This window comes from Chionomys nivalis, chromosome 1 (genome assembly GCF_950005125.1).
Source record: "Chionomys nivalis chromosome 1, mChiNiv1.1, whole genome shotgun sequence".
Taxonomy (NCBI): domain Eukaryota; kingdom Metazoa; phylum Chordata; class Mammalia; order Rodentia; family Cricetidae; genus Chionomys; species Chionomys nivalis.
In genome coordinates this window covers 137,943,930-137,971,339 of record NC_080086.1, presented here as the reverse complement: position 1 = coordinate 137,971,339, position 27,410 = coordinate 137,943,930, and the positions used below count along the sequence as shown (strand labels likewise).

At 46.5% G+C, this 27,410-nt stretch overlaps 1 protein-coding gene across 1 annotated transcript; it reads right to left on the bottom strand.

The window, feature by feature from the left end:
* Positions 1-952: 952 nt before the first annotated feature.
* Dnajc27 (DnaJ heat shock protein family (Hsp40) member C27) lies at positions 953-27,188 on the bottom strand. Its single transcript, XM_057781727.1, has 7 exons — positions 26,927-27,188; positions 23,277-23,359; positions 20,176-20,245; positions 16,140-16,304; positions 15,383-15,505; positions 7,894-8,054; positions 953-4,762 (listed from the first exon to the last, which is right to left on the bottom strand). The coding sequence occupies exons 1-7, from the start codon at positions 27,014-27,016 to the stop codon at positions 4,630-4,632; spliced, it is 825 nt and encodes a 274-aa protein (XP_057637710.1). The 5' UTR covers positions 27,017-27,188; the 3' UTR covers positions 953-4,629.
* Between the last annotated feature and the right edge of the window lie 222 nt (positions 27,189-27,410).

The window sequence follows — 27,410 nt, the reverse complement described above, 5'->3', positions numbered from 1 at the left end:
CATGCGTGCACACATACACACAATGTGAGTAACGATATGGTGTGCTGACTGGCTGAGCCGGGAGTTACATTCCTTTCCACTGGATTGGTCTCCGTGGCCAGGGAGGACAGATGGGTCCTATAAGAAGTGAAGTACTTGGAACGTGTCTGTAAGATGTGTGGTTCTGAGAGTAAAGCATGCCATTTTCTGGGGTCCTGGGATGCTAGGCAGACCAGAGTCTACATGAGAATGGAAAGCAAAGCTCTGGTCTGCAGTCTTCAGAGACAGGCTGCTTTCTGCACGGTGGTCCTGCAAGACTCTCAGACTCTGGTGATGCAATCCTTCAGCTTAAGGCTTTGGTAACTGAATTAACTATATTAGTCAGCCAGTCAGCATTACTATTTGGGGGAGGGGTAGCTGAGCATCAAGCCCAGGGCATCATCTATGCTAGCACAGACTTCCCCAGTGAGCTACACCTTTCGCTTGCTCTGTACTATTTCAACATGAGTTAATAGTTTCATGTGAGCTACAAAGCCACACTTTATCAAGTCAGACTGGTCAAAGGGACCAACAAATACAATTTTCTGCATTTTTCCCTTTGGAGTCTTAACTAAGTGGTCCTTCTCTGCTTTGCTTTGTTTTGTTGAGGCAGGGTCTTGCTCTACAACCTGGCTGGCCTGGAACCGGCTGCATAGACCAGGATTTCCATGACCCTTTGTCCCAAGGGCTTGGGTAGAGTACAGGCAGGCACCACTACACCTGGCTCATGTTTTTGAGATAGGGTCTCCCTTTGTGACCAAGGTTGGCTTCAAACTCATGATCTTCCTGCCTCAGCCTCCTGAGTGCAGGGATTATGGTGAGCAAAACATCTTGCTGAATGAAGGTCACAGCTGATGAGGAACTGGGTTCCTGTTTAGTCTAGTTTTACACCAAAGATCAGGGGCTCAACAAATCAACGCAGCCAGCAGACCAGTGTTTGCTATTTGACTTTACTCTATAAAAATACACAACTTAAATACATATGACACTCTGTATATGACACTCTGTATACAAGACATAAACAACTGGTAGATTTAACACTTTCAGTTATTTCAACAGAAAGCAAATATGTAAATTACCTTGTAAGAGCATTCACAGTCAAGGGGAAGGGTGTGCAGAGGGCGATCAGTGCAGGGAGCTGACCCCAGCTGCCCAGCATCCCAGGACCAGGCCTTCCACCAACAGCCGTATCACAGTCCAGCACCACAATGCATGACAGCCACAGCCACACCACAAGGGAACACGTTCATCCACCCCAGAGACAGTTCATGGCACAATCAATGTCCAAGGGGCACTAACCACGTCTAAAATTGTGCTCGGCAGTGGGATGAGAAGGATGAACGGCTCCTTGCTTGTGAAGCCTGCGGTGGAAATTGCTTAGCTTGATTTTGCAACTAAATTCATTTTCAAAAGTTTTCCAAAAATGCTGGGCGACCTCGCTCCATGGGTCGCAGTGTGAGGGAAGTGCCAGTCCAGACCTGGAGAGGGCATTGTCATGGCCAAAAGCAATTCCTTCATCCTCCTGGTGGCAGCTGCCACTGCCCTTATGCAGTGCTGGCGGGCACTCCTGTCTTACACTACTGAGCTTTCAGCCATCTGGCTGCCCGACCTATGGCTCACTGACCAGCTGGTTGCCGAACCTATGGCTCATTGACCATCTGGCTGCCTGACCTATGGCTCACTCACCACCTGGTTGCCCGACCTATGGCTCACAGGCCATCTGGTTGCCCGACCTACGGCTCACTGGCCATCTGGTTGCCCGATCTATGGCTCATTGGCCATCTGGCTGCCCGACCTTTGGCTCACTGGCCATCTGGTTGCCCGATCTATGGCTCACTGGCCATCTGGCTGCCCGACCTATGGCTCTCTGGACTAAGACAGAATTAGGTACCAGTTTGCAGGTATAAAGAAATACTTCCCACCTGAGACTTCAATCAGTGAGAACATACTAGAGCAAGTTTCCTGAGGTGAAACACAAGCCTTAAAGAACGGTGAACAGTTTATAGAATGACTGCGAATTTACCCTCCACATCTGGACTCTTAAGTTGACAGGCTGGTCAAACAAGGACACACTGAAATGGGGAAATAAAGTGGCCATGCTTAAGTAAGAGACACTGACAGTGGAGAAGAGCCGTTCACTGGGAGGCACCAAAGGAGGGGATCTCTCTGACAGAGGGGAGGATATTCTAAAGTGCTTGAGGTGACTGGAAGCTAACTCTGGCATATCTCCAGGGACTTCCAATAAGTTAAAGAAGTGACACTTGTTGGTGACTCAGATGTAGAAGAAATGGCTTTTCTTCAATAACAACTGTTCAAATGTTTTATCCCCTTTTGGGGGAAAATAAGATCCTTTATAAAATAATGTTTAGTCACTGAAATGATTGAGTTGGACTCCTGCTACTGTTCTGAGATCTTAGCTGGGTTAAGTTGTAAAGAGGGTGAAGGACGAAGCACATATGTGTGCCAAGAATTTAAATGAGCACAGAGGTCTGTAAGGGATTCCGAGAAGCTAAGGTTCATCTCGAGGCATGCGTCAATGGTTCTAAAGCCCTGCTGATGGGATTATGAAAACCAGAAAAACCCTGGGATCCTGAGGCTCAGCCTTTTCATTTTCTCACAATTACATTTATAAAGTAGTATACAGCCACCCAATGTTAACAAGTAAGATCTCAGAAACAAAGTCTCAAGATGTAAGAATCAAGCCCAGGCTCCATTTCAAGTCACTCTGAGGGATCGGCACAGGAACCCTGCAAACCATGGCGAAGACTGGGCCCCTCACTCAGGTTGACAGCGCCAAGCACAATCCCTCATCCACATGCCTTCTGTTCCCAGAGCAGGTGGATAGTGGGGTACACTAGGCATGGGGAAAACCTCAAGCAGAACTGAGGCCCAGAGGAACCTGAGGTGGATGGAGTTCTATCATCCGAGAAGCCAGTTCAAGGGCCAGAAGAAATCGCAAAGCCATGCCCCAGATCTCTTTATCTTTTTTACACAGATCTGAATCCATGAAGGACAGCACTTTGAGCTCAGTGTCGCTGAGCACAGCCATGCAGAGCGAGGCTACTACGGTGAGAAAAGCAGTCCATGAGACTGCAGTGACTTGGATTGTAAGACAGGAGTCTTCTTAGGTGGGAGAGATGCTATCTGGCAGCCATTAGGAGGTAGGTGCTTAAAAGTCACAGCCTAGTAATGCTTTTCTGTCCTGCAAAGCTCCAGTTAGCACAGTGGCTGCAGCTAAAAATATGAAAAACACAGCTAAGAGACAGAAGTCGAGCAATGAGCCAGCACTATAAAAAATGCAGCTCCATCCAGCCCCACCCAGCTATGTGTCTACCAGGCAGGCAGGGAGCATGCTTTCTCTATGCGAAATGAGTTTTCATCCTTGTAATTTAAAAATTCTCTTCAGAAATCTGTAGCCCAAACAGAGATTCTGCCGTGCAAAGGCCCAAGATGTCACATTGTTCCCCCAACAGATCATACTTCTTTCCAGTCAGCTGAGCCTAGGGCAACTAGGGATTCAAGAAGAGAGGCCACAGCAGATGTGGGGAATGACAACAGGACGGGGCGAGAAGAGAAGCAGAGTAACACTGGTGTGGAAGGAAGAGACCCGCTTGTGGAGAAGTCCCTGCCTGCCTCTCCCACCACCTATGGCAGGCATGAGGAGGCACACAAGTCTAGTGCCTAACACACCTGAGCTCAGTTGGCCTTTCCCTCCGTGTGGTGTGGCTGAACAAACATCCCCGAGTAATCTATAGCACGCCTTCTAAATGCTTCTGTCCTTGCCTCTGGTCCCTTGTTCCCAGGGGCTCGGCACTCCTTGTTGCCTCTACTAGCAACTATGTCTGGGGCAGGGCAAAGATCTGGAATTCGTGGTGCGCTTCAGGTCCCCAGCTCTTCAGGACACTATCTTTCTCTCTAAGCCCTGGCTCATCTCTCCCCCTGCTGGCTGAAGAAGGAACAGAGAGAATTCCTAAAATGGCAAGTCAACAGACCATTCTTCTACAGGGGTGCTTGTTTTTTCCTTTTTTCTTTGAAAGACTCTCACCATGTAATCCAGACTGGCCTCAAACTCACAATCCTCCTGCCTCATCCTCCTCAGTGCTGGGACTGTAGGCACGTGCCCCATGCCTGGATCTAACCATAGGTTGATGGTTAAAATACTAGCTAAGAAGCGGGGATGCTAAGCATCCAGGGGCTGGGTGCTGTCCGCTTGCTGCTGTCATTCTCTTCCCTGGTTTTATCCCTTCTCTGATGATGGTATATGGATGGATGCTGAGTCCAAGTGTCCTGCTGGCCTCCCCCTCTCTAGAAGAAGCCTCATGGATTTGAGTAGTGAATGCCTAGGTGATGCTACAATTACGGAAACTGAGTTATCTGGCAGTAAAAAATGAAGTGCAGTGCATGAGAGATGGGGGGGGCTCTCTCCCACACAGAAGCAGGTCATCTCACTGCAAAAGGCCCACAGCACGGTAGCAGGCACCCACACTATTCACTTACAAATGACAGCACATGAGGGAACTGAACAGTGAGCATTTGTGAAGTCCATGTTGGTGATGTCACCTCAAGGGGAGTCTGTTTGCACTTGAGCCTGCATGTCGCTTCCTCTGCCTTCTACTTGATGTTTTTCAGGAGGGCTGTCCGGGCATTCACAACTGCTTTGAAGGCATCTTCACTGCCAGGCGCCACACACTTGTCCGGGTGAAGCAGCACTGCCAGTTTCCGGTAGGCCTTATTGACTTCCTCCCTGCGAAAAGCACCGCGCTCGTCAGTAACTGAGTTGTTCCTAAATCCTGCATCCCAGCTCTCTGGATATACTACACATCTCCCATGGGATTATTTCCTTTTCTGAAAGGCAGAACTAAAAGACTAAAAAAACCAAACAGACAGTTGGTCCTATACACGTAGAAAAATATGGTTGTGAGTCTAGAAGACAGACCAAGAAGGGTCAGCAACTGCCAGGCAGCTCTAGACACTCAAGGGCCCAGAGCAAGCCTTCACTAACTGAAGGGAGGAGAGCCTGGGCACCAGGAAAAATCCCCTGGGAGAAGCTTCTGGAAGAAGAGGGGCATGTGATTAGCACTTGGTGGAGGATCTGGAGTGCCAGGGAGGAACTGGTGGAGAGGCCTGGAGCAGAGAGCAGATGCTACCACCTCCAAAGCAAAACAAGGAAAACACTGGATTTGATTGGCAGTAACAAAAGCAGGCATTTTGTGGCAGTGGGCACTGAGGAAGCTGTTTCTCAACGTTGAGAGATGGGGAGAAGATCGCCACAGCAGCCCAGGCCTGAGAGCAACAGCTCAGATGGGGGCATCTGTGAGAACAGCCAAGGGAAGGGAGCTCATACAACATGAAGCAAAAGTCAGTGGAAGCAGCTGAAGATGAAGGGGGAGCTGCTGAGAGGACTTCATGGTCCCGAGTAGCAGAGACGGGCTGGAGAGGGCTCAGAGTCTACAGACTCCTTCCCCATCCCCACTCCCAGTCATCCTGGGTGTCACATGGTTTTCCTTCCCCATCCCACTCCCAGTCATCCTTGGTGTCACATGGTTTTCCTTCCCAAGCTTCCTTTCGACACCAGAGTCTCCGCGATCCGGGGGCATGGCATGATGCTGGGTCTTTTTGTTGGCAGGACTTCTCACAGAACTCTCCCAACTACAAAGATGCCTTTTGCTGCCTTGGAGATGGTACAGTCTGGTGTAATCTTGGAATACTAATGTCTGGGGTCACGACAATAAGTCCATGTGCCTCCGGCATACATGTCAGAGCTTTTCCTGCTGCCAGGTGAGTCCTTCTGAATTTCTTGTTCTTGTTTGCATGTTATATTCTACATATGCAATATGTAGTCTTTTATTGTGTGTGTGTGAAAGTGTTTTTGTTGTTGTTTTTTCTTTTTCAAGGCAGGGTTTCTCTGTAGCTTTGAAGGCTGTCCTGGGACTCACTCTATAGACCAGGCTGGCCTTGAACTCACAGAGATCCACCTGCCTCTTGCCTCCCGAGTGCTGGGATTAAAGGTGTGCACCACCACAGCCGGCTTATCGTGTGTGTTTGTGTGGTGTGTACCTGTGTCTGTGCATGTATGAGGCCAGACGTCAATGGGTCTGTTAGGCCTCAACATGGCTGCTTTGGCTAGGCTGGGTGGCCTGTGAGCTAGTGTGGTAATACTTTGTGTTGTGATATTTTGTTTGTGCTGTAACAAATGAAACTTGCCTGAAGATCAGAGTGCAGAACTAGCCACACTAGTTAACTACAGAGGTCAGTCAGTGGTGGCACAGGAGACAAAGGCAGACAGATCTCTGTGAGTTCGAGGCCACCCTGGTAACTGGTGAGGTAACACCAGTCTAAAAGAGAAACAGCCAAGCGGTGGGGGCTCACACCTTTAATCCCAGCACTAGGGAGGTGCAGACTGGAAGTGATATGGCTGGGCAGAGAGAGGAATATAAGGCAGGAGGAGACAGGAGCTCAGTCCAGTCAGTCTGAGGACTTGTAGAGACAGGATGCCCCATTCAGTCTGAGGATTTCATAGTGGTAAGAACTAGTGGCTGGCTGCTTTGCTTCTCTGCTCTTTCAGCATTTACCCCTCTATCTGACTTGAGGTTTTTATTATTAAGACAAATTAGAAATCATGCTACACTCCAGGGATTCACCTGTTTCTGCCCTCCCAAAACCAGGATACACATATGCTGCTATGCCTGGCTTTTGTGTGGGTTCTGGGAGTGCAAACGCAGGTTCTCATGCATGTAGAACAAGCACTCCATCCGCTGAGCCATCGTCCCCAGTGCTACATATGCACTTGGTATTATCAAAAAGCATTTTCCTTCTTGGAAGAAATTTGAATGGCCAGAGTTTGTATTTATCTGAAGACCCTGTGTCCTTGAGGTGAGTACAGGATACCCTCCTTCTCCAAGATGGAGTCTGGGGCAGGGCCAGGAGAGCCACTGCTCTGGGGATATGTCTAGATGGGCTCATTGTTATTCGTGGCCCCTGCACAGAGTGCCTTTTGAGATTTACAGGCACAGAAAGACTCTGAAAGGAAAGTTCTAGAGAAACAAGACTGGCGCAGGTGTGTGTGTCAACAATGTCTCACCTACAGATGGTGAGATCTCTTTAAAGTCCAAGAACTAACTGTAAGAACATTTGATCCGAAACAAGTACAAACAGAATTCTCTAGAACTTAACACTCTAAAGTTCAAGGATTTGTCCCAAATGTGCCAATGTCATTTGATAGATACAGTTTGTACAGATAAACTTGTGTTTATATGGGTTAAGGGAACAGAAATCACAGAGGCCCTGGAATTTACCAGAGCTCTGGTAGATTCTAGTTAACCAAAGTCAATAAAGAGCCAAACTTTTCTTCTTCAACTGCCATGCCCAGCTCTTTCTAAATAAATTTTTTGTATGAAACAGGTAACTACACATAACCCAATCACAGACAAGAACAAGCAGGGTTCACGAGAAAGGCAGCTGGGCAGACTGTTCCTGGGTCCAGAGACACCACTGTCTCCTGGGGCCTCAACAGTCACTTATTTCACTGAACACCAGTTTCCCCAGAAAAATGAGAGCAAGTTGAGATATCTTTCTTCTTCTAAAATTCTATGATTTAAGAATGACTTTTTGTAAAGCTTTCTTAGGTTGTGTCAGATTCTTGCTCAACACCATCAAAAGTGGAGCAAACCATTTCACCAAGTGTTTGGCTCGCTCAGTAGGAAACACGCCTTCTATTTCTGTGTTGAGTCAGTGGGGCAGAGTCCTTCTGAAACTTATTTCCACACATCCTCAAGTGTGCAGCCAATTAGAAGAAGAAAGATTGGGTAGTACTTTTGGCAACAGAGCCTTGGGACTCTTCCAGAATTCCGCACTAAGCACCCTAAAGCTGCTTACCTCGAGGCCCCAGGTCTGACTCCTAGCATGTCCCAACTGTCCTTACTATTTCGAATCCTGCGAATGGCGTCGGCTTGTTCTTTGGTGAAAGTAGCACAGTTGTTTGCAGTGGGACGTTTCCCGCCATTTTCACACAAGTCAACTATGGACACGTAAAAGGTCTGCGAAGAGAATACACCCAGAGAAGTGAGCGTGTGAGACAAGAGCTCCTCTCACACTCTTCAGTGACTCACTTGGAAGACTTTCCCCATGTGACCGAACTGTGTTTATAGCCACTCCCTTGGCATTGAGGACAGAGCCCAGGGCCTTAGGACTCTACCCGACCCCCTAACTACATATTTTTAAAGCAGAAAAGTATCAGCTAACTTAAAATTTATTAGTTTAATTTTAAAAATGAAAATGACTCATAATCCTACTCTCAGAGAAGCACATTTTAGGCTGGTAACAGATGAACACTGTTAAAAACACCCCAACAGTAAAGTCTAAGAACCTTCTTTACCCTGAGTCTTCCTTTCCCCTGATACAGCTGTCATTAGCATACTTTGGTGTCCCTACAGAAACATCGGCTACCAGTGCATGTCATACACAAACATTTACATGCAAGATCTCGGGCACAACACAATGCCTAGAGGTTTTCCCAATAATACATCTTGTCCAGGCCTGGTGATGCACGCCTGCCATCCACGCTACCTGGCAGGAGTTCAAGGTCTGCCCAACCTACAGAGTGAGTTCAAGACCAGCCTCAGTAACTTAATGAGACCCAGCCTCAAAACAAAAAGTAAAACTAAGAAGGAGACTGGGGATCCGCTCAGCAGTAGAGTGACAGCTTAGCGTGAGCAAGGACCTGGGTCCAGTCCCTAGATCTGCCTACGTTTGCAGACCTTTGTTTTATGGCAACTTCAGTTTCCCATTGTGGCTCTACCACAGATTATTCAATTTTCTGTTCCTGGACTAGCCAGTTAAGTCCTTTGGTCACTGCAAACAATATTGAATTGTTTTGTTTTTTGTTTTTGAGACAGGGTCTCACATAGCCTAGGCAGGCCTGAACTAGCTATGTAGTAGAGGGTGATCCTGAACTCTCAGTGCTAGGATGACAGGCATGCCATTACCACAGGCAGCTCTGCACTGTGTATTCCTGGGTGAACGGAACCTGAGTCTTCTGCAAGAACAAGAGCTCTTAACCTCTGAGCCATCTCTCCAGCCCACATTTCTGTAATTATAAGGACAGTAAGTCTCCTCTCCCTCCTGTCTCTCCTCTCCTTCCTCCCTCTCCTCTCCTCCCCTTCTTTCTCCTCTCCTTTCTCCCTGCCCTTCTTGCTAGGCAAGTACTGTGCACTCCCAGTGCCTATAACTACTTTTAATTGGTGTATCTCCTCTTCCCTTAGTTTCTCTTAAAATATTTTCCTCTCTTTCAGATTCTTCAACAGCACCTTTTATCTCCTTCTGTAAAGGTATCTTTGGGGCTAGAGAACTGGCTCAGTAGTTGAGAGTGTGCACTGCTCCTCTAGAGGAGCGGAGTTTGGGTCCCGGCACCCATGCTCACAACTGCCTTCACCTGATGCCTCTGGCCTCCTTACATCACATGCAAAAACATATACCATAATTAAAAATAAAATAAGTCTTTTTAAAATGTATCTTTCCCTTAAGCTTCTCTTTTTCATTTCCACTAACTGCAAACCAACTGGGAACCTAATAAGAAGTCTTGACATCTGGAAAGAGTACCATGGGGAAAGCCACCAGGCCAGGACCAAAGGGTGCCGGTTCCCGTGTGGTGGCCTTAGCATTACCCTTTGCTAGCAATGTTAGATCAGGCAGAACCACCTTCCTCCTGGCACAAAGTCTCTATTACACAGGTAGGAAATCAAGAGAATGTTTATCCGACTGAGTCACCAGGAAAGCGCAGCTCCAGGCTCCCTACAGAGCAGCGCAGCTGCTGTGCTCCTGTCAGCCTGTCAAGGACAAAGACTCCTTTACCTGCCTGTCTACTAAGAACCAGACTGAAGAATAAAAGATGAAGATGGGCTCACAGTTCACAAGCGTTGCCAGAGTTAGGGTTGACATCTTCTGTAGCCTGGATTAACTTGAACTAGAAACAGATAGATTCTAGGAGCACAGGCAGAACACACGGTGTTGACGCCCAGTCTAGTCTCCACAGGAGGGCCGTCAAAGCGGCAACCTCAGCTTAGTCCATCTAGTGTAGAAAGCTGGACCAGACCTCCTGTCAGCCGGTCAACAGAACAAAAGCACAAGCAGCCACTTCCAGGAGTGGACAACAGAAAAACTACCAGGAGGTGAGCTACCAACCTCTTCCTAGTGGCTATATCTGGATCTTACAGACACGAAGTTCCACTGAGAGAAGGAGACAGAGACCAGAGTCTGAGACTACAGCTGTGGCAAAAATCAGCAGAGCAAGGTACTGGGCAGAAGGGAACTGGGCAGAGCTGGGCCCACTCTAGGTTGGGCTTCCTCATGGGTTTGTAACCAAGAACTAGGTTACTCATACGGAGATGGAGGCCACCTCAGGCTTGTCAGACAGGAGCCGAGAATATTATCCATATTTTCCAGGGGAAGAGCTAGCCCAAGACACCTACCTGAGTTTGGCCTTCCCAGAACACCTACTGGATACTCCTGAAATCCCCCTGGGGTACACAGAAAGGTTGTGTACACCTCAGGAACCTCACCCATCCTAATTATACCAAAGCCAAGACCAACATGACTGGCTAGAGGCAGAATTTGGAAGTTGAAACCTGCCAAATTAGGTTTAGGAAACACTTAGGGCTTCCTTCAGAACTCTGACATTAAAGCAAAAATCAAATTCATTGCAATCTTCCTCCTGCAATAAGAAGCAACATTCTTCCGGCAAAGACAGAGGAATCTGCGGGGTCTCTACAATGTACTCTCCAGAGATGTGAGTACAAACACATCCAGAGATGTGATCAAAACATCACTACCACACAAAGGGACTAGAAAAGGTGACCCATAGTCAGCCGAAAGCAGTCATTGGTAACTAAACCCATGCTGGTTCAAATACTGGACTTGACAGACTTCAAAACAGCTATCTATAAGAAAGACTGGAAGGAAATAAAGAAAAATACACTTAAAGAATTAAAGGAAAATATATCTTGAAAAAATATCTTATTTAGCCGGGTGGTAATGGCGCACGCCTTTAATCCCAACACTTGGGAGGCAGAGGCAGTCGGATCTCTGTGAGCTCAAGGCCAGCCTGGTCTACAGAGTGAGTTCCAGGACAGCCTCCAAAGCTACAGAAAAATCCTGTCTTGAACAAAAAAAATCTTATTTGGGCACTGGAGAGATGACTTAGCAGCTAAAAGCTCTGGAGAGGACTTGGGTTCAGTTCCTAGCACCAACATGGCAGCTCATAACTGCCTGCAACGCCAGTTCGAGGGGATCCAACACTCTTCTGACCTCTGTGGTACAGGCAAAGACTCATACACATAAAATAAGAAACTAATAAATAATTAAATAAATCTTTTTAAAAAGTGGGATGGGGACAGCCAGGTGGTGGTGGCGCACACCTTTAATCCCAGCACTTGGGAGGCAGAGACAAATTGATCTCTGTGAGTTTGAGGCCAGCCTGGTCTATAAGAGCTAGTTCCAGGACAGCTAGGGCTGCACCACAGAAAACATTGTCTCACAAAAACAAAACTAGGAGCGGGAGAGATGGTTTAGTTGGCAGGACTTTCTGCACCAGCACGAGGCCCTCTGTCCGACCCCCGTTTCTAAGAATGCTGCACATAGGACTTTGTGTTTATAGCCCAGCACTGCGGAGCCAGAGATGGGTGCTGCTGGGGCTGCCGGCCAGTCAGCCTAGGTAAATTGGTGAGTGGCAGGTGAGTGACAGATCCCCGTCTCAAAAAACAATGGGATGGAACCTGGGGAATGACACCCAAGACTGTTCTCTGGTCTTCATATTCGTGCACGTGTGCACATATGCACATACACACACACAGACACACACACAAAGAAATAAAACAGCAAGACTTCCCACATTTGATGAAAAATACCCACTCTTAAAAAAACAAAAAAGCTTTTAAAAAAGTTCAGAGTATGTGCTGCTCTCGCAGGACTTGGGTTTAATTCCTAGCACCTCATAACAGCCTGTGACTCCATCCAGCTCCTCTGTGGGCACCAGGCACTCCCAGAAATGAATAAACCCCAGGTAGGATACATATGAAGAGAGATACACCCCAGCATAGCCCGCTGCTGCAAACCAAAGGTGCAGACGAACTCTCCAAAGCATCCAGAAATGGAAGAAGATGCAATGTGGACAGAGACATTAGAGAGTGAACATGGCTTCCACCTTATGAGACACACAGAGGCCAGACAGAATGGAATTTAATCTATGAAGGTTTTTTTTCAGTGAGTCAACTCGGGTTTATTCCACATTACAGGGGATATAAAGGACTGGGGATGGTAGTGGTGAATCACTTGCATTAAACAGCATGTGCCTATCATAACAAGTCTTAGTTGTCATCTGCAGAAGCAGAGTCCTATCGCAAAGTTCCTAGTACAATATCTAATTACCATATGGGCAGCAGGGGAAAGCTTCTGCAGGGAACTACATCCAGGGTCACACTAGAGATAAGTCAGGCATCTGGGCCTAGAGACAGTCTCCAGATAAGGTCAGGTGGAGAACAGAGCACCTTCTCCTGGGGTGGGGGTAGGGAGGGGTGTCATCATGTTGCTGTCAGGCCAGGGTAGATTGCAACCTCCAACCAGCAGGGCCTCCTGATTTGCAGAGTATAGCATTGTATACGCACATCAAATGATCACACACAATGTATAGTTAAAGTACTGAATTAGGGGTTGGAGAGATGGCTCCAGGTTAAGAGGTTAAGAGCATTGCCTGCTCTTCCAGAGGTCCTGAGTTCAATTCCCAGCAACCATCTATAGTGGCTCACAACCATCTGTAATGAGATCTGGTGCCCTCTTCTGACCTGCAGGCATACATGCAAGCAGAATGTTGTATATATAATAAATAAATAAATCTATTTTAAAAAGGTTCTGAATTACAAAAAGCCACAATTGTAGTCTCTCACAGTTACTACATGCACTCCCTGAGATGCTCTCATGTGAAACAAAAACAACAGCTGCCACACATTGTCAGGTCTCAGATAAGGCGAGACGCGTAAACATCCAGAACGGTCGGCCGCTGAGCGGGCGTGATTCACAGACACACACAGGCAAACACGCAGACTAGTGTGAGCAAATGAATAGGAAGCATGGCAACCCAGCATCACCCTGCCAGCCCAGGATGGCCTCTTGGGAGAAGGAAATCCAGACAGTCAGAACAATCCCACCCAGCAGTGAAGACCGACTGTGCAAGACAGCTCCACTACCCGAAAGGCTAGAATTCCTCAAACGCCAGACAGTCATAAGAGGACAAATAGCTTATTCACACCTCCACTTCCAAATGGATGTTTCAAGTAGCCTACATCTCTTAAAATTATACAAAATTAATGACTTTAAAAAGTGACATCTGGGCGCTGGCGAGATGGCTCAGAGGATAAGAGCACTGGCTGCTCTTCCAGAGGTCCTGAGTTCAATTCCCAGCAATCACATGGTGGCTCATAACCATTTCTAATGAGATCTGGTGCCCTCTTCTGTCCCACAGGGATACATGCAGGCAGAATATTGTATATATGATAAAAAAAAATCTTTTTTTTTAAAAAAAAAAGGTCCCAGAGTGTTCATCTAAACTGTTCCCCATACAAAGGATTCAGCACCTTAAAAATTAAAAAAAAAAAAAAAAAAAAGTGACATCTGGAAGCCTGGCTGTGGTGGCACAACCTTTAATCACAGCACTCAGGAAGCAGAAACAGGTGGCTCTCTGTGAGTCTGAGGCCAGCCTGGTCCACAAGAGCTAGTTCCAGGACAGCTAGGATTATGACATAGAGAAACCGTTTCAAAAAAAAAAACAGAGAGAGAGAGAAAGAAAGAAAAAGAAAAAGAAACCCTGTCGCAAAAATAAAAATAAAAAATAAAGAGTGACCTCTGGGGCTAGGGAGCCAGGAGCAGTGGCTGGTGCCCACAGCCCCAGCACTAGGTGGGGAAGACGTAGACAAGCGGATACTGCTAGTCTGGACAGCTGAACTCCAGGTTCATTGAGACACCCAGACTCAAAGGGTGGAAGGCAAGAGAGAAAGACAATAGACATCTACCTCTGCACACCTGAGAGTAGAGTTATACACATGTTCAGGCCCACGCACTCGCGCATGCACACACACACAATAACACGAAATGACCATCCACTCAGGCTGCCATGTGAGCACATCCTTCTACTGCCTTCTGGATTGTTATGTGTGACCAACTGGATTCTGCAAAGATGGTCTCCAACTCTCTAAGCTAACTGTAACCTCTGTGAGTACAGGGTTAGACACCTGTGTGTAACAAGGCAATTCTGCCACAGCAAAGCTTCTTTGAATGCAACACCATTATCCAAAGATGGTTTTGAAGAAAAATCTCCATCCCAGGAAGTAGCACAGCAACTTGCTTAACCTTAAGACCATCACAACCACCTGGACTGTTTTCTAGACACAAATTCCTAGACTCTAGTCAGGGGTGGTGGTACATGCCCAGCACTTGGGAAGCAGAGGCAGGTGGATCTCTGTGAGTTCAAGGCCAGCCTGGTCTACATAGCAAGTTCTAGGACAGCCAGGACTACATAATGAGGCCATGTCTCAACCAAAATAAAAATAAAAATTCAAAGCCAGGCAATGGTGGCACATGCTTTTAATCCCAGTACTCGGGAAGCAGAGGCAGGTGGATCTCTGTGAGTTCGAGGCCAGCCTGGGCTACAAGAGCTAGTTCCAGGACAGCTAGGGCTGTTATACAGAGAAACCCTGACTCAAAAAACAAAATATAAAGGTAAAAATCCCTAGTCTCCATGGCAATGTGAGGCTTCCAGAGGTTGGAAGCAGACATCTGTGTGTTGAAGAATTTCCCCGGGGGTGATGGTTCATTTGACTGTCTACTTGATGGACTTATGTTCACTGCAGAATGTCTGTGAGGGCTTTTCTAGACTGCGTTAGGAAGACTCGCCCTAAATATGACAGCACCATTCCATGGGATGAGTCCTGGACTGAAGAAACAGGAAGCAAGCTGAGCATGAACTTCACCTGTCTCTGCTTCCTAAGCGTGGGTGCACCGGGACCAGACGCTCAGCCTCTGTCCCCTTAGCATCCCTGCACTCCAGCTGTGACCTAAAGTCAACCCCTTGCCTTCCTTAACGTGCTTTAGCAGGTATTTGATGGCAGCAATGAGAACAGCAACTACAAGTCCAGGTGACTATGACGATGAGCAGGTCCGACCTACAACAGAGCAGACAGATCCATCACCTCTCCCTCCCACCACACCCCTCTCTCTCTTTTGAGAAAGTCTCATTACTGTTCTGGTTCTCAAACAGTTTTTAACTCTAAACTGGCATGGCTGGCTTTGACACAAACCCTACAGTGGGATGTCTGGTTACCTGGAACATCTCATTGATTCCCTCTCCAGTTTGTGCCGATGTTTCAAAGTACAGGAACCCCTTGCTTTCAGCCCAAAGACGCCCCTCACTTTCATCAATGCAACGGTGTTTGGTGCAGTCGATCTAAAACAGAAAGTCAGAAAGTTGGGAGGGGGCAGAGAGAAGATCCACCCTTGTCCCACTGCATCAGGCCCAGTGAAGTCTTCATCTCTGAGCATCAGAGCGACCTATAAAATTACCAGGCTAAATGGGACCAAACAACAAAAACCCACTGACTGGGTTTTCTGTCTAATTTAGGTTGCATTTCCCACTTCCTCCCACGGGAAAACAGCCACTATGTGCATCTGTGAAAGTTGCATCATGGCCTGTCCTACCCAAGGGACCACTTTCTGCTGTTGCCATGAACAACCCCTCCCACCAGGTCAAGTTTTTCCCAGACTGCTTCCTCAGGCTGAATACCAAGGGAAAAAATAAATGAATAAAAACTCAGTTAGACCAGGGTTTTGTGGTTTCTGTCTCAGAGGCAATTACTCTATGTTCTAAAACATAGTGTGTGTGCCTCCCTGAAGTGTGCATGTGTGTGTGCATCCATGTTTGTAGACTGAAGACAAGGTCTCATTAGCCCAGGCTGGCCTCTGGTTCAGAAGTCTCTGCTTTCAGTTGCTGAGTCTGGGATTACACGCTAAGCCATACATCCAGCTCTTCCCTTTCTGTGTCCTCAAACAGCCACGTTAGCAAACCAATTCAAAATAGTTACCTTGTTGGCACACACAACAAAGACGACATTGTCCATATTCCCATGAGGTCCAAGTTCCTGCTTCATTTCTGCCAGCCATGAATCAAGGGCATCAAAGGAGTCTTTCTGCCCAACATCATAGACCAATATCACACCTTGGGTGTCCTTGTAAAATTCGTTTCGGACCTTCAGATGGAAGAACAGAGGCACAAGGTGTTGGCTCTGCGATCTTTGTAAGGATGGACTTCACAGCCATTTAACTTAACAAAGTGTGTCCTTTTGTGCAGTCAGAGTACTCATTATTATATCTCAGTAGTCACTGACTTTTAGAGGACTTTATATAAAATCAAAATGAAACAAGTAAATCTGTAGGTCAGGAGAATTTTTAGCAGAAATCAGACCATGGCTCCTCAGACGAGCACTCTCTAGTTGTTGGCAGAGTTGGAAGATAGTTGTGTCAAGATCTCCTCAGGAAGGTGGGCAAACAGTCAAAAGGAACTTAAAGGAAAATGACACAATTGTGAGCAATGGTTGCCACCACACAAACATCACATCCCAGACTTCACCCAGCATTCCAGGCACAGCTTCCCAGAATGCTCCAGGGCCATACATCAATTTGAACCCCAAACTCAGAGACCAAAGTAATTGGATGGTAAGGAGCACAGCTGAGGAGGCAGGCAGCTTTGGGATCACACCACTAGAAGTTGTGTGACCTTGGGCAAATCACAGAATCCTTCTGTACTTCCTCATTCGTAAAAGGGGGTCACAGGACTAGGACCAGGTGAGGTCATGAAGGCAATCCATTTAGTATAGCGCCGGAAAAAAATCAGTCCATACAAGCTCCTTCTCCCTTTATTCCTGGTATTCTGTCTGACTGTCCTGACTGTCCAGACATTCTGATCAAGGGCCAGAGATGTGAACTACCACACCTGGCTCTAACATGGGTCCTCATGCTGTGCGGCCAGCCCTTTACCCAATGAGCCATCTTCTTAGCTTCCAAAGTATCTTCTACCAGGGCTGGAGAGATGGCTCGGTGGCTAAGAGCACTGTTCTTACAGAGGACACAGGTCTGCCTCCCATCACCCAGCTCTAGGGGATCCAACAGTCTCTTCTGACCTCTGAGGGCACCACAAGCACATGGTGCACAGACATGCGTGCGAGTATAGAATAGACATATAAACGTAATAAACATACATATAATGAAATAGACAAAAATGAACCTCTACCAACTCTCTCTGCCTCTGTCTACTCTCAGTCCCACACCCCAAATCCTGTCCTTGGCCCTCTTCCTTTGTGAATCTTTCTTTACAATTAAGCACCATCAACCACATGCATAGGTTCAACTGTGACAGGCTCCAAGATCAGCCTGCTCCCCGCTTCAGCTTCCTTCTAGCCAGCACTGGATAGCTGAATGTCTCACTGAATTCTCATGTGGGGACATCAGTGCTGAGGCTGAAGACCCAGTGTCCACCTCCCCTGCCCTGTCTCCCTCCAGCAGACTCACAGTCCTATGGATGGATTGTGTCTGCATGCTTCTCCACCTCTCCCCTCCTTTCCAGAGTCCAGTACAGTCTTCATCACACTACTGCAGCCTTCCAAGCTGGCTTCCCAGCACCAGGGCACACTGTGTAACTTATCTTTTTAAAGCCTGGCTCAAAATTCCCCACCCCCATGCCCTCCAAAATTCAATCTCATTTAAATGGGATTACAGGGTGGGGTTTTGTTTTGTTTTTCCCTTTGGTGTGGGGTGTTGAGGCAGGGTTTCTATACAGAACCCTGGTTGTCCTGGTATCCATTATGTAGACCAGGCTTGCTTCAGAACTCACAGAGATCTGCCTGCTTCTGAGTCCCCAGTGCTGGGAATAAAGGCGCACATCACCACCATACAGTTGAACTTGTTTTTTTTAATCTCTACAATCCATCTCATGCACTTTACAAAGAGTTTTGATGTAGCCGTGTCTGATCTTTATTTAGCTTACTTTGTGCTTTACTGTGCATACAGGATGGAGTTAATTATCACCAAAGACGTTTACTCCAACTGTGCTGTGCTTAAATGTATCTAAACTAAGCTACTCAGGTCCTAAACTCTGATCTATCACCAGCTAACGAGTCACGGTGAACTGAAGTGCTTTCTGGCCTCCTGTGGGCTGTTACTCTGCTGGTCACGCTCTGCTGGCTGTGGTGGTCACAGTGGCCCCTGCAGCCGGGGAGGTGGCTCAGTGGGTAAAGCACCTCCTGCCAAGCTTGATGGCCTTAGTCTACTTCCCAAAAGCTACATGGTGGAAAGAGAAGACCAACTCCCCAAAGCTCACTTACCTACACACAGGCATGCGTGCACGCACATGTGCACACACACACACACATCATGGCATTCATGTGCCCACATGTATACACATCAAAAATCAACGTAATTTTTTACCGGGCAGTGGTGACACACATCTTTAACCCCAGCAGTTGGGAGGCAGAGGCAGCTGGATCTCTGTGACTTCGGGGCCAGCCTGGTCTACAAGAGCTAGTTCCAGGGCTGGAGAGATGGCTCAATGGTTAAGAGCACTGACTGCTCTTCCGAAGGCCCTGAGTTCAATTCCCAGCAACCCACATGGTGGTTCACAACCATCTGTAATGAGACCTGGCGCCCTCTTCTGGCCTGTAGGCATACATGGAGGCTGAACACTCTGTACATAATAAATAAATAAATCTTTTCTTAAAAAAAAAAAAAAAAAAAAAAGCTAGTTCCAGGATAGGCTCCAAAGCTACAGAGAAACCCAGTTTTGAAAACAAACAAAAATTAATGCAATTTTTAAAAATTAAAAATCAGTGGAACAGCAAAAATCACCCAATCTGAGTGGTGTGTGTGTGTGTATGTGCACGCATGTGTGCCTGTGGCGAATGGAGGGTTATGAATGAATTAATAGGGACTCATGAACGTATTGTTCTAGAAAGATCAATAAGAAGAAGACAGCTGAGAGTCCTCAAATGAAGAATGGGTAGTGTGGTGGTTGCAGCCCTAGCAAGGCAGAAGTCTCCGACAAGAGAACTGAGAATTTGGATATGAGGCCAGTCTGGGCAGCATAGCCAGTCCGTGCCTCAAAAGAAAGGATGACTTGCAATGCCAGACAGGGGTGGTGCACGCCTTTAGTCTCAGCACTCAGGAGACAGAGACAGGCAGATCTCTGTGAGCTTGAGACCAGCCTGGTCTGCAGAGTGAGTTCCAGGACAGCCAAGCCTAAACAGAGAAACCCTGTCTCATAAAACAAACAAAACAAAACAAAACAAAACAAACAAAGAAAGAAAGAAAGAAAGAAAGAAAGAAAGAAAGAAAGAAAGAAAGAAAGAAAGAAAAAGAAAAGATGACTGAAAATGTCCAAATGTGCTAAAAGCTATAACTTACAGATTCAAGGATTCAAGCTATGAAAAGCCCAAACAGCAAAACCCTAAAAAGATCCACTGAACTAAAAGTAAAAACATCATCTCGGTGTTTGTGGACACACGAGGCAACACCGAGGAGAGAATCCACAGCACTCAGCACACAGAAGACTGCAACCCAGAACCCAGAACCCAGAGCAAAATAAAGCAAAGCAAGTACAGAGAAGGAAATAACAAAGATAAGGACTAAAGTGAAGTGGCCAAGCCAGCAAACAGGTCACTAGCAGAGAGTGCATGACTCGTCCAGGGCCTGCCACACCGACGAACATAAACCAAGCAGGCCTGCTTTGCCTTCGTATGACGGGAAGGTCGCAACCCTGCTGTGAAAGCAGGGACCATGCTGAGCTGTTACATCCACAGGAGACTGTGATCATTATCCGCTCACACTCTGGGTTGAGGTCTGAAGTGAAAGGCCAGCATCCTCTTAAAGTGGAAATGTCTTCTTCATTCAAATGTTTGAAACACTAGCCATGAAACTTCCCATCTCGATTCCAGGAAAGCATAGGTGATCAAAGACTATTCACTAAATTGAGGCTCAGAAGGCAAGCCACCAACGTAAGCTACACCTTACGTGTGATTTGAACTAACTTCCACTGTCTCCAGCGTCAAGACAGGATATAAGGTTTCTTACCTCGTAGAAGAAGGGGTGTCCAGCCATGTCAAAGATGTTGACCTTGATTTCTCTGTCTCTGACTTGGACCCTGAAATATTCAAACAGAGACCATCTCAAAGGTTGTGTTTCTGCATTGACATTTATGTGATTTATGGATTTCAAAAGGAAACGGGTCACATTTCCAGAAGCTTTCTTCTTCCTCTTCTTAACTCCTGATAATCTTTTTCATTTTTTGAACCACACTGCCCAACACTCTGGATAGTCTTTACAAGAGAAGCCTTTTGCTTTGCCTTAGAACACTGAGCCCTGACTAAGGACCCATCACCCACTGCAGATATTTCAGTCCACACCCTGAACCAACAAGCTGCTCCCAACTGCAAAAGTTGATCCCACCTGAGCTTGGTGACTGGTTATGGCCCAGGGTGGGGTGGAGGTGGGGAGTGGGGGTGGGAGGAGGGTCATGAGACCCTCATCAGAGTATCCAGCCACTCCCTGCAATCTTAATTGCACATGGCCTTGGGGAAGGGCTAGAGGTACAGGCTGGGAACACAGGGGGCAACAAGGGGTGTCATCTGTGCAGCTATGGGGAAGCCCTCTCCCAGCTGGTAAAGACTTTCTACTGCAACCTTTTGGAAGAGAAGTACCCACACCACAGGTAACCCCTCACCTATGCTCTGTCAGCCAAAGAAATGCACTGGTTCCCTAGGTGGAATCTTGCCGTGGTTTGTCATTGAGATCTTGGGAAGAGGGGTAAACACGGCTTATGTTTCCCTTGGGAAGGAATTTTCACAATACTTATCATGGAATAATCATCTTTTTTAAAAAAAAAAATCTGTAAGAAGCAGAATAGTCTATTTCGCCCTGTCTCAATAAATAAATAAATAAATAAATAAGTAAGTAAGTAAGTTACAATTCCATGGTATCATACAGCAATTTCCATTCCTTAGATAAACTAAGCACTGATGTGGATTCTGAACAAAGTTGTCTTAAATAGGATGACCTCCCACATTACTGATGACTATGCTCGGAAGTAGAAAATGGGAAGGAAAAGTAGAAAGAAATGTGGATTTCAAACGAAGGCCTTCATAACTTTCACAGTCAAGGGTTACAAGTTTCACATTCTAGAGAAAATGTGCAAAACACCTTCTGCTGCTCTCAGTTGAAAAATGGCGAGAGAATTTACATAGAACTCCTGGGTTCCACTGACCTGAACTACTTCAATATAGTCTGGAAGGACATACATAAACTTGACCCTGTCCTTCATACAACTGACATTCTGTTACAGGCAGACCTCATCAATTTTATTGAACTCCTTGAATATTGCCTTTATAATCTGATAGGGAAATTTTTCACCTTTAAGTGCATCTCTCTAACAATATTTACCAAGCAGTCACCAGGGAGAAGCACTGTACTGGACATTTGGAGAAAACATAAAAATTCTTCTTACAGTACTCACTTTGGATACAGGACATAAAAAAAAAATCAATCTTGACTGACCAGGAAATTCCCTTCCTCCTGACTAGCTTACATAGTACCAGAAGATGCTAGGGGAGAAAAGAGATCATGATCTCCCCCAGTGGTGGACCCTACATGCTACAAAATCAACCTGCCTGGCAAAATATGTCCATGGCATCATAGTGGCATGGCAGTTAGGAGAGTAACCAGCTACCACAGGAGGGATTTCATGCCTGGTACTGTAAACCTGGTCAAAAGCTACAGCCAGGAGATGACAGATGAGGAGGAACTAGTGTTGTTTTGCTCAAAGGTCATGATGTCAAACTGCCCTCTCAATACTCACGTTTAGACCCATAGACCTGTGTGGCTCTCATCTTTGGTCAGAGAAGCTTCTTGTAATGGGTAACGGTCAATACATAAATGCTAACTGGTCAAAGTGCCAAGGATAACGACGAATGCTTAATTATGGATAAATCACCTAGATCAGCCTCAACTAAGCCAGTTCAGGGACCAACAAGCAAGACATGGCAGAAGAATGTAAGAAATGGCAGGTGGGAAACAAAGATGTGAAATGCTGATTTTGGTTATGACGTGGCAGCTGTACACCCAACTCACAGAACAAGACCAGGTCAAGGCAGTCAAAATTCCAGAACGGATAGAGAACCTTTGGGGCCCCGTCCTTGGTAGGAGAAGCTACTGGCAGGCAGCTGATGGCTGCTGAGGGAAGGAGAGTGACTACCTTTTGAGAATGTGGCCACTGGGAGGTTGCCCTAGTGAATGGCCTCACATCCATGCACATATGGAGGTAATGGTGGGTGGATATGATCAAAATAATTATGTAAACATATAAAACTTTTAAAGAGTAAATAAAAATGTTAGCAAAAAAAAGAATACTCTTGTCTCAAAGTCAGCGATGATAAACAGATACAAGTAGCAAAGCATTCTACAGTAAGGCCTGAAATTCCATGTGGAAGAAATACGCTGTTTCTGGGCAGTGGGGGCGCACCCTTTAATCCCAGCACTGGAGAGGCAGAGGCAGGCGGATCTCAGTGAGTTCAAGGCCAGCCTGATCTACAGAGTGAGTTCCAGGACAGGCTCCAAAGCTACACATAGAAATCATGTCTCAAAAAAAAAAAAAAAAAAAAAAATTGGGGGGGAAAAAAAAGAAATGAAATATGCTGTTTACCCCAATTCTATTCTTTGGTGGCATATTTTCAAAGTTTGTTGTTGTTGTTGTTGTTTTGCTTTTGTTTGGTTTGCCACTTTAATCCTCTCTCCAGCCACCCTAGATTCACTCCAAAGAAATTCCCACTTATCCCCAAATTCATTATTCTCAAATCTGCTGGATTCCAGCCAGCTATCAAGATCATAAACCAACAAAAGACAAAGCAGCCTAAAAGCACACTTGCTGGTAGGACGCCCCAGCGCCAGATAGGCTTGTGCTCATCGCTGCCAAGCCCACATCTAAAACCAGGTCTGGACTGGCAGGTACCTAACACACTGGCCGGCTGAAAGGTGGCACCAGATACCCCATCCTTTCCAGTTTATCTTCAAAGCCTCTATTTCAGTGCAACCATGCATACGCTCTGATGCAGATTCGGACACTCTCAGGACACACTCTGAGTACCTGCCTAACGTACAGGCCAGAGGAACAGTATACTTACTTTGTGACTCCATAGTCAATTCCGATGGTTGCCAGGTATTTAGACACAAACCTCCTCTCACAGTACCGCTTTATAATACAGCTCTAGGAGGACAGAAATGCATGCATTTAGTGACACACACTGGAAAGACGTGTCAAATAAGTACATTTCTTTCTTTTTTTAAAAAAAAACTTATTATGTGTACAGCATTCCTTCCATGTGTGCCTGCAAGCCAGAAGGGGGCACCAGGTCTCATTATAGATGGCTGTGAGCCACTATGTGGTTGCTGGGAATTGAACTCAGGACCTCTGGAAGAGCAGTCAGTGCTCTTAACCACTCAGCCACCTCTCCAGCCCAAATAAGTACATTTCTTCATTAGGGTTTCTTCAGCCACCTCAATGAAAATGAAAGTGTTCTCAAATGCAGAAACGAGCTGATGAGGCAGTGGAAAGCTGTGACGGCAGCACTCGAGAAAGAGAAACAGAACGATGAGGAGATCGAGGCCAGCCTCAACCACATGAGACCTCGTCTCAAAGATAAACAAACAAAAAATTAAATGGCATCTGAAACAAGTGTAAAAAGTGAGGGTTTTACTTGTTGTTTGTTTTGAGGAGGTCTCATTCCTGGCCGACCTGGAACTCGCTAGGAAGATCAGGCTGCATCACGTCTCTGCCTCCCTTGCGCTGGGATTAAAGGCACAAGTGAAGAGCTTAAAGAAAAGAATTTTAATTCTTACCTTCATACTAAATACAGATGTTTCTGGTTTTATTCCCAATCATTGCTCTTTCCTTCTGCAGACCTTCCCCACCCTCCCACTTTCATCACAAACAGCCACATCTAGCCATCCAGGACCAGATCCACATGTCTGAGCATCTCCTAGACGGCTTCTACTCAAATATCCTGCCATCATCCAATTCAGCATGTCTCCAGATGAGCCTGTCTTGCCGACACTGAGCCCTGTTAACCATGCCATCATTTCCCAATGACAAAGGATCAAGATACTAAAGTCATATTTGATTCAAGGCCCAAGTCTTTAAGTCCACATTATCATTATCCTAAGTACCAGTATCCAAAACCAGAAACAACCCAGACAGATGAATAAAATGTATTCCATCCACATGATGGAATGTATTTCTATGATATGAAGAACATCCAATACATACCACAACAAAGATTCACCTTATACACATTACACTAAGTGAAAGATGTCTGTAGTAAAAGATCATGTAGTATGTGGCTCCATTCATATGAAATAGCCAGAACAGGCAAATCCACAGAGGCAGAAAGTGGGTTAATGGTTAGGGGAAATGGGGAGTCTGTTAATAGCTACACTTTTTTTTCAGGGGATGATGAAAACTCTCTACAACTGATGATGGTGACGGTTTCACAACTGTGAGTGAACTGAAAGTCAGCGAGTTGTGTGTTTTAGATAAGTGATTCCTATGGGACTTACATCACACCAAGGCTTTGTTCTGAATTTAAATTTTATTTTTAATTACGTGTATATCTGTATGTCTGTGGCTGTATACACATGTGAGTGCAGGTGGCAACACAATACAGGATAGGCTGTTAGCTCCCCTTGAGCGGGGACACGGGCAGTTGCGAGCCACCTGATCTGACACAGGTACTGGGAGCTGCATACTGGTCCTCTGCAGAAGCAGCAAGTGCCTCTAACAGCTGAACTAGCTTCCCTCTCCAGCCCTCATTAAGGCATTTTTATTCAGGATTTTTAATGGCTTTTAATCTTTGGGGAAGAAAAGGGTTATTTCCAATATCTTTTTTCTTTTTTCCCTTCAATTTGACTGTGTGTGTGTGTGTGTGTGTGTGTGTGTGTGTGTGTGCCCTGTGTCGGAGGGCAATTGGAAATTTGGATAAAGGTTCTCTCCTTCTACCATGAGTTCTGAGGACTGAATGAGGTCAGCAGGCTTACAGCCCACCCCAATCCTAAGGGCTTATTCCTTTCCATGTGGGAAACTTGACATTTCTCAGCGACCCTTATTAATATTCAATCAAACTTCTTGCATTGACAATGTACCCCAAAGGTCGTGCCAGTTTTCAAAGGTGTGCTAGGATCTGACCCAACATTCTCATTCACCGCAGACCTCGTGTCTTTTTATATATATGTTAATTTCGACATATTTTTAAAACTAGTAGTGAATAAAAATGGTGGTTACTGTTTTACTAACTCTATTAAGCACATTTTTCAAAACTGTTCAATTTTTATCTACCCAGAAAGTCAAAATTTAGGTAGAAATGGGAGTTTTAATTAAGCGCATGGATGTCATTCTTCAGTGGCCATCTTTCCTTTAGAGACAAGGTCTTTCTTTTTTTTTTTTTTTGAGACAAGGTTTCTCTGTAGCTTTGGGGCTTTGGGGGCTGTCCTAACACTAGCTCTTGTAGACCAGGCTGGCCTCCAGCTCACAGACATCCGCTTGTCTCTGCCTCCTGAGTGCTGGGAGTAAAGGCGTGCGCCACCACCACCCAGCGAGACAAGGTCTTTTTTGGCACCTGCGGCTCACTGACTCAGCTAGGATAGTTGGTCAGTGAGGGCCAGGGATCCCCCTGTTTCTGCTTGCCCAGCACTGGGATTCAGAAGCCTGTGCCACTAGCTCAGGTTTTTGCACGGATCTATGCAGAGACCTGTTTTCCATGATTGCCCAGCACTGACTCTCCCAACTTTCTTCACCTTGTAAACCAGAGTTGAAACATGGTTAATAGTCAATACATATTAAATTTCAACAAAGGTTTGGTTAACACATACACAACGGTACCTAAGTAGTAGAGGGGGAGAGCTAAACAGTAAAGCACTAATAAATATTCACTGAACATCTTTAAGCAGTGTACTGGTTTAAATATTCCCATTAGTAGGTAGACTCCGCTTCCAATCCCCCTCCCTGTCACTGATTTGCCGGCTTTGGGATTCTTAACCAACAGCTTCCCCTAATTAAGGGAGAAAACTTGAGTAAGAACAGGCATCCGAATTCATTTGGGAAAAGTCTTAGGTCACCACTGCCCATCGGGGAGGAAGTTTAATAGCTAATACATAGCAGATGGAACACACAGAAAGACGGTACAATAAATAAACAAACAAAGAAATAGATAGATGGATAAATGAATGAATGAATAAAGGCTTCTCTGCGAAAATGACTTGACAGCATGAGATATTTATAACAAAAACAACGTAAGATCCTGGGCGGCCAGGGCATGTTCCCTGAAACGCAGTAGGTTGTTGTGTTCTGGGGATGGGAATGTCACTGTGCCCGGTGACATTTTACTGAATCTATCACAGACATCCCCTTTAATCGCCACAGCTAGGAGGCAATGACTCTCCCCACCTTCGTGTCTTGGACCCCTCTCTCGGAAAGCAAATTTGATATCTAAACTATAAATTTGGGACCTAGGCCTCTTTACTACCTTCGAAATATAGACAAGGTCAGAGGCCACCCCAGGCACCTTCTTGTGGGCAGTGACGTTAGTAAAGAGCGTGCAACCCAAAGGTCAAAAAGGTCAAGATAGCTTCCCTCTGGAAGCAGCAAGGCCCCGGTTAGCAGAGGGACGCTCCCGTAGCAGTGATGAGGCGGGGCTTCGGGCTGTTGAGTGGCTTCTCTCTCAGCCAATGGGTATGCCTCTCCGCAAGCGGCGGCCCCGCCCCTCCAGCAAGCGATACTCACTTTCCCCACTTCGGCGTTGCCCATGGAGATGACTTTGATGCGGAGGGACTTGGCTGGCTCCTTCCGATTCGGCGGCACGTTGGCCTCCATCGCTCTCGCTCTGCCGAGGCCGCCGGTTCCGGTGTCCTTATGCACCCAGCCAGCCCGTCCCTCAGGCCTCCTTGCCCAATGGCGGAGCCGCTGCGCTCGTCACCGCCCTGGCTCCGCGGCTCGCCATCCCCACCGCTGCCTGGCCGCGGACCGTCGCGGGCGGTTGGGAAGCGGCGAGCCGCGGAGGGCGAGCGGAGTCTCGCGATGACAGCGCGCCCTGACGTCATTGCGGGGCTCGGGAGGACTGGGTCTCGGGGTCCTGGTGGGCCAGGGCGACGTGGGCGACACCTGGAGATGGAGCTTCTTTGCTTGGCCCAGGGTTGGTCTGCACTTAGTGGCAAAAAGAAGAGTGAACGTCACGGGGAATTTCTGAAATTTAGTGTAAGGCCCAGTC

Excerpts from the sequence above, each read along its gene's own strand:
- Dnajc27 (XM_057781727.1), bottom strand. The coding sequence starts at position 27,016 with ATGGAGGCCAACGTGCCGCCGAATCGGAAGGAGCCAGCCAAGTCCCTC. Across the intron at positions 16,305-20,175 it reads GACACCCCTTCTTCTACGAG|GTCCGAAACGAATTTTACAA; the intron begins GTAAGAAACCTT and ends TTCCATCTGAAG. Across the intron at positions 8,055-15,382 it reads GAATCAATGAGATGTTCCAG|ACCTTTTACGTGTCCATAGT; the intron begins GTAACCAGACAT and ends TTCTCTTCGCAG.